Source organism: Erpetoichthys calabaricus, chromosome 1 (assembly GCF_900747795.2).
Source record: "Erpetoichthys calabaricus chromosome 1, fErpCal1.3, whole genome shotgun sequence".
NCBI lineage: Eukaryota > Metazoa > Chordata > Cladistia > Polypteriformes > Polypteridae > Erpetoichthys > Erpetoichthys calabaricus.
The window spans coordinates 14,504,010-14,525,318 of NC_041394.2; the positions used below are offsets into that span (position 1 = coordinate 14,504,010).

The 21,309-nt window shown below is 40.8% G+C and overlaps 1 protein-coding gene across 1 annotated transcript in view; it reads left to right on the top strand.

Moving 5' to 3' along the window:
• Positions 1-221: 221 nt before the first annotated feature.
• ptgir (prostaglandin I2 receptor) overlaps positions 222-21,309 on the top strand; it is a 156,675-nt gene continuing 135,587 nt past the window's right edge. The window contains exon 1 of the mRNA XM_051934314.1: positions 222-1,524. Within this exon, the coding sequence (XP_051790274.1) occupies positions 730-1,524 (795 nt within the window). The 5' untranslated portion in view covers positions 222-729. The remainder of the gene's footprint in view (positions 1,525-21,309) is intronic.

Sequence of the window (21,309 nt, forward strand, 5' to 3'; positions counted from 1 at the left end):
CAGAAGTCCTCAATGAACTACAGAGTCAGTGTGAGCTTCTGCGTTACCTCCACGCGCACATCACCTGTCTCCTCAGGTGGATTCCTGAGAGCGCGCCACCCCGGCACTCGACGCCTAAAGCGCTCACCACCAATCCCTGTCCGAGGTGTGATGCCTATTGGGCGAGACGCCTGTCACTCTAAGTAAGGCCGCGCCCACCCACGGTAGTGGTATCGCAGCACGCTGATTCAGACAGAGACAGACTGTGAGAGAAGCGAGCTGGGCATGCAACGCTGCAGAGCGCTGGAGGAGGGCGTCCAGAGAAGGGATTGACTGAGACTGCATGGTGACCCGGCGTCGAAGAATTCTTGGGACACGTGCGTTTCGGAGAGAAGACAACGAGAGAAAGAAAACCAAAGAGCGGAGTTTCCATTACTCACACCTGGGCGCCCAAGTTTCTTTTTCTCTATTTTAGTTTTGTTCTTGCCGCTGTGTATACAATATGAAGAAGGACGTTTCCTGTGATCATCTTTCCATGTGTTCAATGAAATCTGAACACTTTTAAAAGTGCCTGGTGCAACCCGCAGCTGAAGACTAATACTTCATGGGGCCAGGGTGGCAGCTTTTTGACTGGCTTTTGATTATAAGTAGTGTCATTTCAACTGTGACCTTTCTAAAAGGTAGCAGGTGACGTTCAGGAAATCTCACGCCCACCTTTTGCATCAATGGACTGCTGTGTATGACAGCATTATGGCTAATGTCACATGTGAGAAAATTACCCAAATTCGTGTGGTTGGGTATCCAATGTTAAGCACTTGGATGTTCGTCATTGGGGTTGGGGGCAATGTCCTGGCTTTAGCCATTTTAGGTGTTCACAGGAAAAAGCTCCGTAGTAAATCCTCTGTCTTCTGCATCCTGGTCACTGGTCTGGCCGTCACAGACTTACTAGGCACTTGCTTCCTGAGCCCATTGGTATTTGTCTCCTATGCCTACAACGCTTCCATCGTGGGACTGGTCGGAAACCATTCCCTGTGTGACTTTTTTGGATTCACTACGACCTTCTCTGCCGTGGCTTCTATGTTAATTTTGTGTGCCATGGCAGTGGAGCGCTGCATGGCCATTAGTCACCCTTATTTCTACTCCAAACACAACAGCAAAGGCTTGGCCAAAGCTGCCCTGGCATCCATTTATGTCCTCTCCTGCTTTTTTTGTTGCCTGCCATTCTTTGCCTTTGGGGAGCACAAGCAGTACTGCCCTGGCACATGGTGCTTCATCAAGATGGCTTCCACCGACCGCAAAGTGATTGCTTTCTCCTTGTGTTATGCTACCCTCATGGCGTTCCTGATCTTGATTATTTTGATCTGCAATGGATCAGTGATTGTAAGCCTCTGCAACATGTATAAGAACCAGCGGTCCAGGAGGGGATCGGTTATCTCCAACCGCACCAGGAAGAACTGGATCGGTCAAGGAGATGAAGAAGTGGACCAACTCATCTTGCTGGCTTCTATGACCACCATATTTGTCATCTGTTCCTTGCCAATCACGGTAGGTGTGCTTAATAAATTAAAGGCACCTTTTGTATCTGAAATGCAGTAAAGGGTAAAATCATTCTCATGCCACCCTTAATGGCACTTTATTGGGTCATGTGGTTCCTCATTTAACTATTGCTTGACAAAGAAACATTTCATTCTGGGTAGGCTTCTTTGTATATGAAATTGGTTCTTTGGGCTTTGAGAGGAATCCTAATAGGAGGACAAAACAGAAATCTTTATTTGGTGGGCTGCTATCAGAGCAAGAGAATGTGAACTTATAGCTTTTGTGAAAGTGGGCATCAAGAGTCCTTTAGTGGCACCTCAAAAATCTGTTATCATCTCTTTGTGGTTATGTCAGGGATTTAAATAACAGATTCCTTCCAGAACCTTCATGTGGATTGCTCCCCTGTGGCATCACTCTGAAGAACCACCTTGGCACTTTTATTTGTACTCTTGGGTGCCAAGGCGGTTCTTCAGGGTGATGCCATAAAGGAACCATTTTTGGTTTTCAAAAGAACCCTCCACATGAAGCTTCCAGAAGGAACCTTAATGTATTTAGATTTGTAACAGAAGTCATTAATAGATGGTAACACAGTTGTGAAACTCCAATGGGTTCCTGATTTTTAAAGGGCACTTGCTATTTGCAATAATGCCAGCTCAGCTCAGTAACAGGCCAAGAAAGCCCATCTGCCTACCGTATGTTAAATATTTCTATTTTGTCCATGTTAGGAAGATCTTCACAACCCAAACACCCATTTTTACTTTTAGTCAAGCAATGGGTCAAGGACACTCTTAAAAATTAAGGTTCCAGGGCAGTTCTTCAGAGTGATGCTATAGGGGATCCATTTTTGGTTACTAAAAGCCCCATCCACATGGAAGGTCCAGAAAGAACCTTTATTTAGATCCATAACAGGCTCCATACAGTTAAGTAACCATGAACAGATGGCAGCAGATTTGTCAAATAACAATTGCTGCATAAATATGGTGAAGTTCAGGTTTTCATAATCTGTTAGTGTCCTGGTAGGTCACCTGCCATACATTACTGGTTTCAGGTTTCTTCTACACATTAGGAAGTTTTTCAACCAACTTAATATGCTAAGAACTCTTCCCAGAATGAAATGATGCTTTGTCAAGCAATGGCTCTAACAAAGAACAGCACAAACCCAGTCAAAGAATCATAAAGTGCTATTAAAGAACCAGGCTTTTTAAAAATGGAGGAACCAGAAAACCCAGTAAAATGCCATTAAGGAACCAGGTTTTTTAAAAGTGCAGGCAATATCTGAAGGGCTGGAACAGCTGGATCCACCTCAGCAGACATTCATTAGCTATAAGTATGCTACATGTTTTACTTCCTCTTTAAATTTTAGCCGGATATGGGGGGGCATGAGAAAGCAGTCCTGTCAGGGGGAAGGGACCACAAAACCTAATGCATTATTCCTCAGAGGATGACAAATATACAGCAACTTGCATTTCAGCATTATTTCTCTCTTTTGTGTTTTTAATGTGTAAGTCCCCCGATGCCCCCCCCCCCCCCCCCCAACCCACCCCTGCTGCCATAATGGCTAAGTAATATATACATGGTATGTCTCTTACTTAACTCAATGCCCTTTGAATGCTCCAACTGGTATTTCACAACGATTGCTCTACGCCCTGTTTTTCAGTTTCCTCTTTTTCTACTTCTTATTTTATTTTATCTGTTCATCTATTTATTTCTTTATCAATGCCCTGTTAATGTGGCAGTCTCGTGGCATTTTAGCAGAGATTCTGGTGTTTGTCTGTTTTGAAGCAGGTGCGCTGATAAAGAATGCACATGTGTCACCAGCGGGCTCCACTTTATGTGTATTTTGATTGGTTCACTGTGATTGAAGACGTAAACTCTGTCACTTCTTATCGTCAGTTGACTCCTGCACATCGTTGAGGTTTTGGTTTAGCCACACATGACGACTGGCACTATTTTAGTTTATATTAAATTCAAAGCTTAATATTTTATATATATATAGTTCATATTATATTACATTTAGTTCATTATTTTATATATGTTATATACTGTATATATACTTTGTATTAAATTCAAAGCTTTATATTTTATATATAGTTCATATTATATTACATTTAGTTTATTATTTTATATATTTTATATATACTTTGTTTTAAATTCAAAGCTTAATATTTGATATACAGTTCATATTATATTACATAGAGTTCATTATTTTATATATATTGTATATACTTTGTATTAAATTCAAAGCTTTATATTTTATACAGTATATAGTTCATATATTACATATAGTTCATTATTTTATATATGTTAAATATACTTTGTATTAAATTCAAAGCTTTATATTTTATATATAGTTCATATTATATTACATTTAGTTTATTATTTTATATATTTTATATATACTTTATTTTAAATTCAAAGCTTAATATTTTATATATAGTTCATATTATATTACATAGAGTTCATTATTTTATATATATTGTATATACTTTGTATTAAATTCAAAGCTTTATATTTTATACAGTATATAGTTCATATTATATTACATATAGTTCATTATTTTATATATGTTAAATATACTTTGTATTAAATTCAAAGCTTTATATTTTATATATAGTTCATATTATATTACATTTAGTTTATTATTTTATATATTTTATATATACTTTGTTTTCAATTTAAAGCTTAATATTTTATATATAGTTCATATTATATTACATAGAGTTCATTATTTTATATATATTTTATATACTTTGTATTAAATTCAAAGCTTTATATTTTATATATAGCTCATATTATATTACATATAGTTCATTATTTTATATGTTAAATATACTTTGTATTAAATTCAAAGTTTTATATTTTATATGTAGTTCATATTATATTAAATATAGTTCAGTGGTTCCCAAACTTTGGGGCGGGCCCCCATAGGGGGGCGTGAAGTAACAAAAAGAGGGGAGCAAAGATGTAAAAAAAGAAAACAAGAATCGAAAATATGAAAAATACATCTATTGAAACCAAAACAAATTAACTTAAACTACATTCTGATACTAGAAAAATAAATATAGAGTTGGATAAACGTCGATAAAAGTTAAGTAGGTATAATAAAATATGCATCTACGATATATCATTAGTGCAGTGGGTTGGCACCCTGCCCGGGATTGGTTCCTGCCTTGTGCCCTGTGTTGGCTGGGATTGGCTCCAGCAGACCCTCGTGACCCTGTGTTCGGATTCAGCGGGTTGGAAAATGGATGGATGGATGGATATATCATTAATTAAAAAAGAACAAATTGGTATTACTGGGCTCCTTTCAAAAAAACCTTAAGGGGGCGCGATTAAAACTGTTATGAAAACTCGGGTCGCAAATACTTAAAGTTTGAGAAACGCTGATATAGTTCATTATTTTATATATATTATATATACAGTACTTTGTATTAAATTCAAAGCTTTATATTTTTTATATAATTCATATTATATTACATATAATTTATTATTTTATATGTATATATTATATGTTTTGTATTAAATGCAAAGCTTTATATTTTATATATAGTTCATATTATATTACATATAGTTTATTATTTTATATATACTTTGTATTAAATTCAAAGCTTTATATTTTATATATAGTTCATATTATATTACATCCATCCATCCATTATCCAACCCGCTATATCCTAACTACAGGGTCACGGGGGTCTGCTGGAGCCAATCCCAGCCAACACAGGGCGCAAGGCAGGAAAGAAACCCCGGGCAGGGCACACGGGAGGAAACCGGAGTACCCGGAGGAAACCCACGCAGACACGGGGAGAACATGCAGACTCCATGCAGGGAGGAGCCGGGAGGCGAACCCAGGTCCCCAGGTCTCCCAACTGCGAGGCAGCACGCTACCTACTGCGCTGCTGCCTTATTTTGTATATATATTATATATATTTTGTATTAAAATCAAAGCTTTATATTTTATATATAGTTCATATTATATATAGTTTATTTTCTCTCTCTCTCTCTCTCTCTCTCTCTCTCTCTCTCTATATATATATATATATATATATATATATATATATTCAATAATTCATTATATATAGTTTATACTAAATTCAAAGGATTTGAATGAAAGGCAGCTAAGAATTTAGCTGACTGTACAAGGCGCTACATACACTAAACATTACAGAGTTAAAAAAAATTCCACACTTCGCAGTCTGAGCCGTTTATTTAACGCGCTGGATATGAGCGCGCGGGGATAAAACAAAGCTCTTTTGTTACAGCTGCGATTACAGAAGAAACGTTTGCTTACTTTAGATAATGTAGAGATGGCGAAAAAAAAAAGAGTCCGGACTCAAGTTTCATTTAAGAGCTCCGGCTTTATTAAAGCGATTCATCTCTGACAGAAGTGTCAGGCCGTGTGAAAGGCAGCCTTCATCTGATTACTGTCCCTTATTTATACGCCGAAGTGAGGCATGGGGCGCAGGCTGTAACCGCATTACGAGTCCTCCCCCGACGGCATTTGTCTTCAAATACAGTAGTTATTAATATGCAATGAGATAAGCGAATCGAATAGACGTGGGCGCGTGTTGCTGACTTTCGCCTCCTCCCGTGTTGTTTTGAAAGAAAACCTTCGAGTTGTGTGACGTTCCGTCTTCTGAGGATCTTGGGTTTCATCGCACTGTAAGAAATTCCCGTGAACATACTGTATACAGGGCTCACCGTAAAAGGGTCGAAAAGGAGGACACGGCGGGACAAAGAAGTCATTGCACTTTACTCCTAACTGTCTAAAAAGAATACACGAATGTCAAACAAAATCGAAATACATTGAACTTCATCTGTTTTTATTAATAAACCTCTCATTGTTATGGCCCTGAGGGATGACGAAAAGGAAAATTCTGCTTCCCAAAACAGAATCCACCCTTCCCCTGTGTTCATCCCTCATTCTTATATCCCACACCTTTCACTCGTCCCCCGAACCGCCCAGAAATCCCACACCACTTCTAGCCCATCAGTTCAGGGTGCCGCCCCTTTCGTTCCCTTTTAGTGTCAATCATATCCCCGCTCTCCGCCCTGCCCGCTAGACGCAACTTTCTCTATTCCTTCAGGCCTCACCCCGGCTGGGATCAACAACACAAAACATTCACTGTATAATTTCACAGTAAAAATAAATAAATAAAAAACTGTAATACAGTAAACACCTAAAAGACGAATATGTGTAAATTTATATTCCAGCTGTGTTTTAACTGTCAATATCAATGAATGGTTTTTCTCTGCAGGGTTATTTTATGAATAATTGTTGCACTGCGCTTAACTCATAATGGTACAGAGTCTTCTTTTTCTTCTTCTTCCTCTTCGTTTTTTCCCATTTCTATGTGGGGTCGATGTGCTTCATCAACTGTCACCATACAGCTCAGTCCTGCATCTCCTCCTCAGTCAGAACATATATTTCTTTACTTTATCCATAATAATAATAATAATAATAATTTTATTTATATAGCTCCTTTTCCATCCACCTCTGTTCTGCTCTCCCTCACGTTCTCTTCCCCTGTACTTCCATTGCTGTCACTCTTTTTCCCATATCTCTCCTCTTCACTTGTCCACATCACTTCAGCCTACTTTCCGGTACTTATACCTGAAAAAGAATCCAATTAAAATACTTAACTGTATATTTTCACAGAAAAAAAGATACTAAATGTTTAAAATAATGCTATTAAATAGATAAACGCCTGTAAATTTACATTCAAGCAATGTTTTAGCTGTCGATATCCATTACTTGTCTCAATCTGCAATTATTTTGTGAATCGTTCTTGCATTGCCTTAATCCCGTAATGGTACTGCTTTCTAAATTTGCATAAAGTTAGTGTATTTGCATAAAGGAACGCCCCCTTTGCAGTGAAGCTGTGCATTCTTCCTGATAACCCCAGTGAGAAACAAAATATTAATAACAGGTTAGCAAAATTATTTTTCACAATGTTCTGAATGTTTTTTTATGATTATGGAAGCTGATTTATGCAGAGGTATTTTTAATATTCATACGAAAGTGTTGCACACCCATCATAAAAGTACCTCATCCTTCTTCATTGGACAGAATGAACTGCGTTTCATAATCATTGGTTCACATAAAACTAATTAAAATAGTTGTCTGTAGACATGTTTTTATACATAAGTGATGTTGTTAATCTCTGTCTGGTAACTAACTGTATAATATCAGTTTACTAGCAGGAGTACCTGGCATTGCCCGGGAATCTATAACTGGTGAATTTCCCAAATGAAAGAAACAGAACATAGAAATCGAACAAACATTTTTCTGATTGACGTTTTATTGTACTAGGTGATATAAGTGGTCATTTTAGAGGCACAGTATATTTTTGTGTTGTCGTGGGGGTTCTGAAAATGAACAAATTGTGAGGATTGCCCACTGTAGAACTTGTTACGCAGAGTTGTCAGTATGAAAAGCATGGATTTTTCCAAATTGATGTCTTTAACTTGGAGTGATTGCCCTTCAGCCTTAATAATTCACATAGCAAAATCCAAACAAATAGGAAATTGTAGCCTTTTGAAATCAAAGGGTAAATCATTGGGAATCAGTGGAATGCTTGGTATGAAAACATGTTGACGTCTTGCGCAAGGTTTGAGACGGCCTTGAAATAGACTTTTTTGTGGCATCAGAAGTGGACTTTCTAATGCCACGTCTTTTTTTTCGGTGGCATGGGTATATTAGCGAAAAGCAGGAAAATTATAATGTGTCACATGGTATTACATATGGAATAAGCACCAGAGTGAAATGAATGAACGTTATTTACAATACGTTGATAAGCGAACAAATAGCACCAGTCAGTCAGAAAGACCAAGACTGAAATCTTACTGTGAGCCAGAAGGTGAGCAAATAGCACCACAAATACGGAAAGCCAGTCACGCGCACTGGGTCGTTCACGTTTTACATCCATACGGCAGTTCCCCTTCACGCGATGAAAGTAGTCGGCTTTCTCATACTTGGACACTTCCGCAATGTCTTGGCAATTTAAAGAAACGCTAGCCAACCTACGCCGCATAATTATGTATTGATGGGTGAACACTTCCTGAAAGACACAGTTGTCCAAATGGGGTTGGTTTTGAGGATACGACTGTAGGTGAATGAAAAGATGGAACTCTGGAGAGGGCAAACAGCATTTTACATACTGCATACAGCGATTCACATCGAAGCATAGACACTGCTAAGACCATGGGATACCCCTCGCAAACTGTTTTACACGCTGCATACAGCAAGTCACATCCACAACAAATATGATTCTTCTTAGATGGTCCTGTCACGCCCACCCTCGCTCTCGAAGCATACACACTGCCTGGTCATGTGCCCGCTCACAAGAGTAACTAACAGAGACCCGCCCACCGACTGTAAGACCATGGGATACCCCTCGCAAACTGTTTTACACGCTGCATACAGCGATTCACATCCGCGACAAACATGCTTCTTCTTATGGGGTTGGGTTTGTGGATATGACTGTAGGTGAATGCAAAGATGGAACTCTGGAGAGGGCAACATACAATACAGCGTTTTACACACTGCAAACAGCGATTCACATCGAAGCATAGACACTGCTAAGACCATAGGATACCCCTCGCAAACTGTTCTACACGCTGCATACAGCGATTCACATCCGTGACAAATATGATTCTTCTTAGATGGTCCTGTCACGTCCACCCTCGCTCTCGAAGCATACACACTGCCTGGTCATGTGCCCGCTCGCAAGAGTAACTAACAGAGACCCATCCACCAACTATAAGACCATGGGATACCCCTCGCAAACTGTTTTACACGCCGCATACAGCGATTCACATCCGCGACAAACATGCTTCTTCTTATGGGGTGGGTTTGAGGATACGACTGTAAGGGAACTCTGGAGAGAGCAACATACAATTGTCCGTGACTGAAAACTGGAGGACCGCCACCGCGCCCCCACCTCCCAGAGCGAGGGACAGGGTTGGATGGCAGTCGTGTGAGGAGGGCGGAACGGGGTGTGAGGGGAAGGACGCCCAGTGAGGACGATGTATTGATGGGTGAACAGTCAATCGCCAGTCGGCATCGTTTATGGTCGGAACTACGACGGTATGTGATCGTCTTTGAACCTCCGACTTTCGTTCTTGATTAATGAAAACATTGTTGGCAAATGCTTTCGCTCTCGCACGAATTGTTGGTGGGCGGGGCTTTGACGTGCGTGTGCTATGGTCGGCTGCTTAGTGAATTGTTGGTGGGAGGGGCTCTGTGAGTTGGTGGGCGTGGCTGTCTTGTGTGCGTCTTGCTTGCCATGGACTTAGTGAATTATACATATAGATTGGTAAAGAGGGATGCACAGAGACGAAACGTGTGGCTAGATGGTGCCGCCATTAACATCTGTTGCAACGTGCGGCCATCTTCTCGATAATAAGTACGGGGACTTTTTGCGAACGTTGTGTCGGTCAAAAGGTGTCCTGCACTTGACCAAGGACATTTTTCCCAACCAAACATACCCCATGACCTCCTCCTGGTCACAAATCAGCCCCATGCCCAGTTTGGTGGCGATCGGACGCCTGATGCAGATTTGTATAGCGTACAAACAAACATAGACTCTGCTTTATATATTAGATTGTACGTTAAAAGTTACATCAATGAGTTGTCTAGCTTGAGATGGTTTGAGCTGACATAATGAAACAGTCAGTCATGTCAGTCATTTTTCAAACCCACTATATCCTAACACAGGGTCACGGGGGTCTGCTGGAGCTAATCCCAGCCAAAAAATCCTGGGCAGGGCGCCAGCCCACCACAGGACACACACACACACCAATGAGACAATTTGGAATCGCCAATGCACCTAACCTGCATGTCTTTGGACTGTGGGAGGAAAGCCATGCAGACACGGGGAGAACATGCAAACTCCACGCAGGGAGGACCCGGGAAGCAAACCCAGGCCTCCTTACTGAGAGGCAGCACCACTACCACTGCGCCACCTTGCTGCCCCATAATGAAACACTTCAGTTTAATATTAATGATGATAAAATTATTCTTCATTGCATTCAATTTTACTGAGATAAAGTCTACATTGAGTTATATCCCTGACTGAGGTTTGATGGTTAACTGATTGGCAGCTCAGCCTCCATCCATCTATCCCCACATTCTCATTTCTACCACATCTAATTTCTTCTCCTGCTGTGCTCCCTTTACTGCCCGTGTCTCAGCTCCATACATCATTGCTGGTCCTACCACTGCCTTAAAAACTTCACTTTTTACCTTCTCCTTAATTCTTAGATCACACAACACACTCCTGATACCTTCTTCCATTTGTTCCATCCACACGGCACTCCATGGGCTCATTCTCCATCTTGGACTGTATACTTCTGGTCCTACATATTTAAACTTCTCCCTGCAGGCTGACTTCTGAATTCCTGATCATCCTTAAACATCAGATATTCTGCCTTCTTCTTCATATTTATTTTCAACCCTCTATGTCATAAATCCCTTCTCCACTCTTGGTAGAGATTCTAAATTTGCATAACGTTAATGTATTTGCATAAGGGAACGCCCCCTTTGTAGCAAAGTGGCAAATTCCTCCTTTTAATTCCTATATTTTTGCATGGTGAGAAACAAAAAAGTAATGATGGTAAGCAAAATACTTTTTAAGTGAGTTTTGAATGTTTTGATGTGGGTATGAAAGCTGATTTATGCTGAATTATTTGCATATTTGCATAAGAGAATGCCCTCTTTGTAGGAAAGCAGCAAAGTCCTCTTTTTAACTCCTTTATTTTTGCATGGTGAGAAACAAAAATGTAATGATGGTAAGCAAAATACTTTTTAAGTGTGTTCTGTATGTTTTGGTGTGGGTATGGAAGCTGATTTATGCTGAATTATTTTTGATATAACACCCTACATTAGAAAATCGATTCCTTCTCCACTTAAAAAAACATGAATTGCATTCTGTAAACATTCAATCACACTAAAGTGGGCATATGGACCGTGGTACTGCCAAAAGGTTTGGAAAAATAAAGCTTTGAAAGAGTTAAACTGGATGATGTTGTGGGTGAGATTACATGGTAAACCTGGTGAAGCACATGCATGATGAGCGACCAAAGCACATTTATATTTGTTGTGGCACATTTGGTTGGCGTGTTGATGTCAACAGCACTCTTAAAAAATAAAGGAGCCAGAGTGGTGCTTCAGAGTGATCTCATAGGTGGAACCAGAGGGTGTGGTTTAGGTTCCTTCAAAGGCCAGCCTATCAGAGCTACAGAGGAGAAAAGAGATGGCATTGTTGGCATGGCTCCCCCTCATGCCCTGGTGAGGTACTGCATACATTGTCTGAGCCTGGAAGGTGATTCTCAAGCGCCCATGCATGAGGGGGTACAAAAGAATTTGGGAAAGGAGAAAGAAGGGAAAGTAAAGAGAGATAATGGGAAGAGGTAATGTGCAGCTGCTAAGGAGCAATGGAATGATTTGTGGATACTGGTGGAAGGGGAAATAAGGCATTTACTGGGAATTGTTCCTTAATCAATGTTAAAAGTATGTAAATAGACGTTGGTCCAATATTTTGGAAAGAGGAGAATTGGAGCTGTGAAAACAGAGTATGAATGGTTTTTAACAAGAATACTTGTGTTATACTGCGTAGTGGAAAAGGATAAGCTAGAAGAGCAGTTGTAACTCTTTTGTGAGTGACGATGTAAGTCAGTGGTGGGAGATCTAAACAAGAAGCAGTTGCTTTATGCTTTGTATTTTATACAGTGTAAATAAAAATTATTTTTATGTGAAAAAATATTCATAGTTTTATTTTTGGGGGTAATGTAAAATTGCTACAACCCTTAACAAACTATGTGAAATATACATACTTTGAAAAAGGGATACTGAGAAAAAAAATAAAAAAATTATACAATTCTATCTATCTATCTATCTATCTATCTATCTATCTATCTATCTATCTATCTATCTATCTATCTATCTATCTATCTATCTATCTATCTATCTATCTATCTATCTATCTATTATATAATGCCTATCACATCTAACTATTATATAGAGCCTTTTCTATCTATCTATCTATCTATCTATCTATCTATCTATCTATCTATCTATCTATCTGTCTGTCTGTCTGTCTGTCTGTCTGTCTGTCTGTCTGTCTGTCTGTCTGTCTGTCTATTATATAGTGCCTTTTCTATCTATCTATCTATCTATCTATCTATCTATCTATCTATCTATCTATCTATCTATCTATCTATCATATATAATATGTAATATATACATTTAAGTGTTGTCAGATGATGTTGTCAATCTCATTCAGATTAATGAACTTTATAAATATGCCACAAGGTAAAAGTGACATCACTGCCCTGTTTAGCTTGAGTTGATTTGACATAATTGGAAGATGTAAATTAAAAACAGAATGAAATAGTTCACTTGAATATTAATGATGATAAGATTACAATTGCTGACTGCATTCATTTTACGGAGTCAGACGGTGTGCCAGTCTGTGCTCGCGACTGTTTTTTGATGGGTATGTGATTGGTGACTTAGCTGTAAGTCATTTAAACATTAATTTACAACCAAATTCTTTACAGTGCACTTTCACATGTCTTATTTAAATTAAAAACATCACGTCTTTTAAGATTTTGCTTCATCCTTCACTGGGGATGCCATTAATATTCTCATAGAATCGTCTTCTTTTAAAGAGCTTTTTTTAATTATAAGGTTGTGGGTAGCGGAAGTTTGTGCAGCTTTGAGCACATTGCAGTGATCAATGTTTTCTTAACTGGGTTTTCTGCTTAGTTGATTGATCAGCAACCATTTTATTCTAGCAAGGATTTTGGCTTTGAAAAGGTTCATAATATGTGAACAAAGCAGAAATTCTTAATGTATATATAGCAAGATACTCAGAATGATTTTCACAGATAAAGAAAACCTGAGCTTAATGTTATTTATGCAGTGAGAGTCTTTTTAGAAGCAAAAGCATAAGCCTGAAACCTGTTATGATCTTCTCCATGGTTATTTATGAAATCTGATAAAAAAACTTGAATAAAAGTTTTTTTCAGGTTCCTTCACATGGATGGTCCTATGGAAGATCCGCTTTGCCACCATTTATTTTTCAAAGTGCATGTCACCCGACGATTCGCTGCGCCACCGTGCCTTCCTTCTGTGAAGTGCATATCAGACTTACTGCATGCTCTGTGAAAAACGTCATATACGTACCAATCCAGTATGTTAGTAAAAAAAGTTTTTTTTTTTTTGTTATGGCCAAAGCTAATGCTGATATGTAAGTAACGAACGAACAAGATAATTTAATTCATCCTAATTTCTTGCACTTCACCTACCCTATATATTTATATATTTAAATACCCATACATTTTCCAACCCGCTGAATCCGAACACAGGGTCACGGGGGTCTGCTGGAGCCAATCCCAGCCAATACAGGGCACAAGGCAGGAACCAATCCCGGGCAGGGTGCCAACCCACCACAGAACACACACAAACACACCCACACACCAAGCACACACTAGGGCCAATTTAAAGTCACCACTCCACCTAACCTGCATGTCTTTGGACTGTGGGAGGAAACCGGAGCGCCCGGAGGAAACCCACGCAGACACGGGGAGAACATGCAAACTCCACGCAGGGAGTACCTGGGAAGCGAACCTGGATCTCCTAACTGCGAGGCAGCTGCGCCACCGTGCCACCCTATTTAAATATAATTTATATTTATTTTATATATATATTGTAAGATCCATTTGTTAGTTATATTATGTTAAATTAATAAGAGCATTTTCTTAGTTATTTTAAAATATTTGCCTATAAATAAGTGCATAGTCAGTGAGAGGTTCTGTTATAAACCCCACACGCTACATTAAAAATGAAATGCGCTCTAATTATTTCTTGTCATTCTGGTTAGAGATGAGTTCAGTGTAAGATCTGCCTTGCAGTTGGTAAGACATGGAGGGTATGCAGTTTCAAGCGGCATGTACATACAGAACGTACCGAGTGTACTAAGTGGAGCCTATAAGTTTGCCATTGAGAAACAACACAGGCTTTAAGAAAGTAACTGACGTTTAACACGAGTAAGCCAAGTTTGTAATGAAACAGAGAAGAAAGCTAAGCTTTTATTCCTTTTTATGCCTTTTATTTTGCGCTCGTAATAACTTTTTTTTCTGAATTTTTGTGATTTGTTCCTTTTCAAACTTTCACCAAACTTTTTTAAAAAGAACTTTATTGGACTGAGAAATTTCTTTTGTTAGGCGTTTGACTCATGCTGGATCCTGACTTACCAAGCAGCTACTCGACTTTTGGGAAACTGGAAAAGGCGCGGCTACCACACACACGCACACACACACACACATACATTATGTGTGTTTGTCTGTCACACGATTTCTCACACACTATTGGTGCTACAACCTTGGGGCTACTAGGTGGACACTATATTGGCGGGCAGTCAAGTTTATTGCTATTAAAGCAGTTTCTGCAAGCCCATCTATTGATTATCTCGTTGGACACGATACTTACGTGTTCAAAATTCATAATCAAGTTTTCTGCATTTATTTTAGGACCGTAGTTCCGCGTGCTTCACTAATAATAATAATAATCATCATTATTATTATTATTCGTTTTGTAGACCGTCCATTTCAAGGACCAGTCCATTTGGTGCCTTCTCCGCAGCAATGGGCAGAAAGCAGGAGACAACCTCTTTGCAGTGCAAGTAAAAGCAAAAACGAGTTTATTATCATGTGAGACAAACATCCGTCTATTTACTGTCATTAAATTTAATATAATTTTAGGGCCGGTGATTGCAGTAACCAACCACAGACGGGGCGCCAGATCATCACAAAGCTTACAGACGAACAGAAATGCATTCGGTCACAGCGGACTGGTTTAAGGTGACCAGTCAAGCCAACGTGCACTGTTTCGTGAAATCGGTCTGAATCCGACTGATTGTACGTATTTGTGTAACATTATCTATTGACCGGGTGAAGAGGCACGTGACGTGTGACTCGCGAGTCATCATAAAGAGTCAGCGTTTAATCGTGTCAGCAGAGGCGGCACGGTGGCGCAGTGTCACCCCACAGATCCAGCACTTGGACGTTGACCGTGTGGACTATCTATCTATCTATCTATCTATCTATCTATCTATCTATCTATCTATCTATCTATATTTAAATAAATATTTATAGGCTCAGTACGTCTTTTTTGGAAAAATGAGTCAAGAATAAGAAGAGATGAGATGAGATTTTGGGACAGCTTAACCAACTGGCTTGACGGAATGAAAGGTCTCGTCTCGCGTGTCACATTTCTTACGTTCTTATGTTCTAAGAATGAAGTGACGTCATTCCGTAAGGCCGACAGACCGCCGCACGGCCAGTCTGTATCATCAAAGATCACAGCCGGAAGGCAGAAAAACGTGCGAGAAGATTAGCCGGCTTGTCAACCTTTGCATTCCTCTCTGATATCGAACCATCTAATGAACTCTGCTATTTGTTCAGAAGCCTTTAAATCTGACGCTTCATACCTAAAACGTGACGTTTTCTGTCCGTGTCGTCCTCGTTGTCCCGAATCGACGTGTAGGCTAATTCAGCTGCTGCTCTGCGCAGAGATCTCCGTATACTCCAAAAAATGAAGCGGCTCTCCGGTCCTGGAGGGTCCCAATGGCTGCAGGTTTTCATTCTAACCCAGAGCCGGGCCTAGTGGTATTTTCACCTGAGGCAGGAGATTAAATTTGCGCCGCTGTGTACAGTGTCTCACAAAAGTGAGTACACCTCTCACATTTTTGTAAATATTTTATTATATCTTTACATGGGACAACACTGAAGATATGACACTTTGATACAATGTAAAGTAGCCCATTAATGTCTAAACCACTGGCAACAAAAGTGAGTACACCCCTAAGTGAAAAATGTCCAAATTGTGCCCAATTAGCCATTTTCCCTCCCCAGTGCCATGTGACTCATTTGTATTACTGTACAAGGTCTCAGGTGTGTTAAATTCGGTGTTATCGCTCTCACGCTCTCTCATACTGGTCACTGGAAGTTCAACATGGCAACGAACTCTCTGAGGATCTGAAAAAAAGAATTGTTGCTCTACATAAAGATGGCGTAGGCCAGGGGTGGGCAAAGTCATTGCTGGAGGGCTGCAGTGGCTGCAGGTTTTTGTTCTAACCCAATTGCTTAATAAGAAGCACTTATTGCTCTAGAAACACTTCTGCTTCATTTTAGTTATCTCCCTCAGGTCCCCAGGCAGTGCAGGATTTACGTAAAAGCTACACAAGCTATAGCTTAGGGCCCCCGCCTTCTTGGGGACCCCCAAAACAAATTGTCCAAGTGAGCAATTGTCATATATACTTAAATATACTACAGCATTATTTGTCCCAATCAGGCCCGGCCTTAGGCATAGGCGAAGTAGGCGACCGCCTAGGGCCCCGGATCGACTCCTTGGTCTAATTTTCACGCATTTCACAGAGCTTCCAGGGGGGCTCCGCCTCCCCCCTCAGGGGGCCCCTGGACCCCCCTTTCACCTAGGGCCCCATAATACCTAAGACCGGGCAGGTCCCCAGGTCTCCCAACTGCGAGGCAGCAGCGCTACTCACTGCGCTACCGTGCCGCTCGTTCCAAAAAGAACCTTTATTTATTTATTTATTTAGATCTGTAACAGGCTCCATAAATAACCATTAACAGATTTATGGAATGGCGATGATTTCATGAGCTTACAATGAATTCTACACACATGTGGACTAAGTTCAGGTGTTCTTGATCTGTTCATATCCGGCTCAGTAGCCCACCATACTTTAAAGCGGAGTGGTGCCTCTGAGGCTGGGGATCTATACTGACAATCGGAAGGTTGCCGGTTCAAATCCCGTAAAATGCCAATAGGGACTCTGCTCTGTTGGGCCCTTGAGCAAAGCCTTTAACCTGCAATTGCTGAGCGCTTTGAGTAGTGAGAAAAATGCAATATAAATACAAAGAATTATTATTATTATTAAAGATGGTTTGCTTTGCCCACAGGAATTGCCCAAAGAACCAGTTTAATGTGCAAAAAACTCTGTAAAATGCCAGCACAGGACTGTTATTTTTAAGAGTTGACTGTTAAGTCTACCCATGTGCCTCCATTTCTATGCACCTCTAATAATAATAATAATAATAATAACTGTAAAGTAAAGCTTAAGAAAGACATCAGGCAAGCTGCAATTCCAAGCCCAGGGTGTGGAGCGCCTGCAGCTCTAACCTTTGTGCCGACCATCAATCCGTCATATTCAGGACACAGTAAAGAGCCCACCTGTGCTCACTCCTTTCGGTTCTAAGCTGCTGTTCCTGCTTTTCCAGCTTTTTTAAAGCTCACTGTTTAGCAGGTCCCAATTGAAACCTGAGGGTATTGAAGCATAGAAAAGGCCCCTCTCAGCTCACCTTCCTACCTCCCACCAGACATGTGGCCACCATGAACATCACATATGTTAATAATAAATTAAGTACCCGGACTGAAATTGGAATAGATAACCACCTTCTTTTTTTTTGTGACTTGTGTATTACGATGAATGTTACAAACTAAAGGATCTCTACAGGAAATTGACTTTCTTCAGATATCATAGTTAATAAACATCAATTAAGCATTTTTAAAAGGCCTCTGCCACTTTATTACTCTTCTTATTTTGTTACGCTGTGGACAATTGTGTCAAAGTGAAATCCACAGCCGATACGTTTATTTCCTGAACAATCAGATCGGAGTGGGACTTTGTGTTTGACTCTTCCTCCAGATAGAAAGCAACCATTCCATTTACAGCAGCAACAAGGTGGTCTTCATTCCCATAAAGCAGCAGTTCGCAAACTGTGGGGCGTGCCCCCAAGTAACAAAAAAGGGGGCGCGAATGTTGCCATATGTGGCGTAATTTCGCTATTCGTAGGGAAATTTTAAAAAATTAAAAAATATATAGGAATAAATTTTATTAGGGTTTCAAAAAAATGTTAGGGGGGGGGCGCAATTAAAACTGTTATGAAAACTCAGGTCGCAAATACTTAACGGTTGAGAAACGCTGCCATAAAGAATGACCACCCACCACATTATTTGCCTGCTTATCTTTCTTGAACTTGTCATTGATGTTAGGGCACTTAGTCCAGAACTAGCCCTTGGTCAGTGGCACACACCAGACTAACTGTACCCCCTGTGCCCTGGTGCCCAAAATGGGAAACTACAGTCGGAGCAACTGTACGCATCATGGATCAATCACTTTATTTAGCAGATTAGATTAGATAAAGGGTGGCGCAGTGGGTAGCATGCTGCCTCGCAGTTGGGAGACCTGGGGACCTGGGTTCGCTTCCCGGGTCCTCCCTGCGTGGAGTTTGCATGTTCTCCCCGTGTCTGTGTGGGTTTCCTCCGGGTGCTCCAGTTTCCTCCCACAGTCCAAAGACATGCTGGTTAGGTGGATTGGCGATTCTAAATTGGCCCTAGTGTGTGCTTGGTGTGTGGGTGTATTTGTGTGTGTCCTGCGGTGGGTTGGCACCCTGCCCGGGATTGGTTCCTGCCTTGTGCCCTGTGTTGGCTGGGATTGGCTCCAGCAGACCCCCATGACCCTGTGTTCAGATTCAGCGGGTTGGAAATGGATGCATGGATTAGATAAACTGTATTATTAACAGCAGCAGAAAGATAAAAAACAAGAATAAAGACTCACAGGACACATAATGCAACCAACCAACCAACCAACCAATCAATCAATCAATCAATCAATCAATCAATCAATAGCAATAAACTTAATAAGTAAATCATTTGGAAGAATTGAATAGCCTGATAGAAGTGGGCAGAAAAGACCACCAGAGACACTTCTTGGCACACTATGGCAAGTGCTTCAAAAGTGCGCCTTCTGGAGGTGATGGAGGGGATGTTTCATGATGGCATCCAATTTTCTAGTGTGTCCAGGGTTTGTCTTGTGGTGGCGCAGGCTTTTCTGAGAAGTTTATTCAGACATTATGCGTCTTTTGAGCTCAGGTCGCTTCCCCAGGAGACTGCGGTTTTGAACGCTGCACTGGCTACTATGGACTATTAGGACACTTCCAGCAGTTTGTTGCACACATCAAAAGTCTCTTTAGCAAGTCCAGTCTACTCCAACTCTTCTTGTCCAGCATCAATTTGTTGTTTGACCAGTCCAGTTTGTTGTTTATATGAACCCCCAGATACTTGGAGCCCCAAACCACTTCCACGTCCTTCCCCTGGATGGTGACTGGTCTCAGATGCTTCTTGGCATGCCTGAAGTCCATCAGACATGTTGAATTTCTGGTTGTTGTCCCTGCACCACGAGATGAAGTCCTCCACAACCTTCCTATACTCTGACTCACCTCCATTAATGCAGCCTGTGATGGACGAGTCATCTGAACCGTTCTGTAGATGTCAAGTGCTGGGATTGTGCTGGAAGCCTGTAATGTAGAGGGGTGAACAGGAATGGAGACAGGACAGTTCCATGAGGTGCTCCAGTATTGCACACCACCATTACTGACACACAGGCCCTCAGCCTCACACACTGCTGTCTGTCTGTTGGTTTAGTTTAGTTTTATTTATTTATACAGCACATTTAAAACAACTAGAAGCTGACCGCAGTGCTTTACATAGAATAAAAGGTAACCATCTATATATATATTGTGACAGATATAGCGCGCTCTCGCTCCCTTGAACCCTCAGACCACATGTCAGACACCAGGTAAAAGTCCAAAGATGAATATTTATTATAATAATAAAGTGCACAAAGTACCACCACTCCACTATACTCAATAATAATCAATAATCAATCCTCCAATCTCCCAGACGCTTAGCCACCCTGCCTTCCAACTCAGTTCGTCCGTCTGGGATTTCCCAGAGTCCTTTATAGTCCTTGACCTGGAAGTGTTTGTCCCTCAGTCCATGTGACTTTCTATCACTTCCGGGTCAGTTAAAACTCCTTTTCTTCACCCCGGAAGTACGCCATTTCTTCTGTCCATGTGACTGGGACGTACTTCCGGGTTGTGTAGGGAAAATAGTCCCTGGGCCTCCCTGCAGCGACTCCTGGCAGCCCCCATGGTATCCAGCAGGGCTGTGCATTAAAAGTCCACTGTCCATAATTCCCTGCTGGCATTCAGGGCATCTCCATGCTGCAAGGAGGGCTCCATCTGGTGGCCTGGGGGTGTTGGTCGTGATGAATGGCCAGCCATATCTCACAATATATATATAAAATCCAACGTCTGCCTGTCTGTCTTTGTCTGTCCGCTTTTCATGAGAGAACTACGTAACGGATTTAGATTGTTTTTTTTTTTCTCTAATTTGCTTGAACATTCCGGTTGATTTTGCGACTTCACTCATCGTGCTGAGAATCATAGTTTGCTTGTGGTACCGATTTATTTGCGCCAATCCGAGAGACTTTGCGGGCCGTGAGGGGAGGGGGGGCGGGACCCTCCTCACTCACGCGCCAGCCTCAGAGTGTACCTTACATCCACTTACTTAGTGAACGAGACATTCACTGCTTAATGGATTTAGATCGTTTTTTTGTTTTTTTTTTGTCTCTAATTTGTTTAAACATTCCGGTTGATTTTGCGTCTTTTCTCATCGCGCTAAGAATCATAGTTTGCTTGTGGTACCAATTTATTCACGCAAATCTGAGTGAGAGACTGCGGGCCGAGGGGAGAGGGGGTAGGGCCATCCTCACTCACGCGCCAGCCTCAGGGTGTACCTTACCTCCACTTAGTGAACGAGAGAACTGCTTAACGGATTTAGATCGTTTTTTTTTTTGTTTTTTTTCTAGAATTTGCTTGAACATTCCAGTTGATTTTGCGACTTTTCTCATTGTTTGCTTGTGGTAC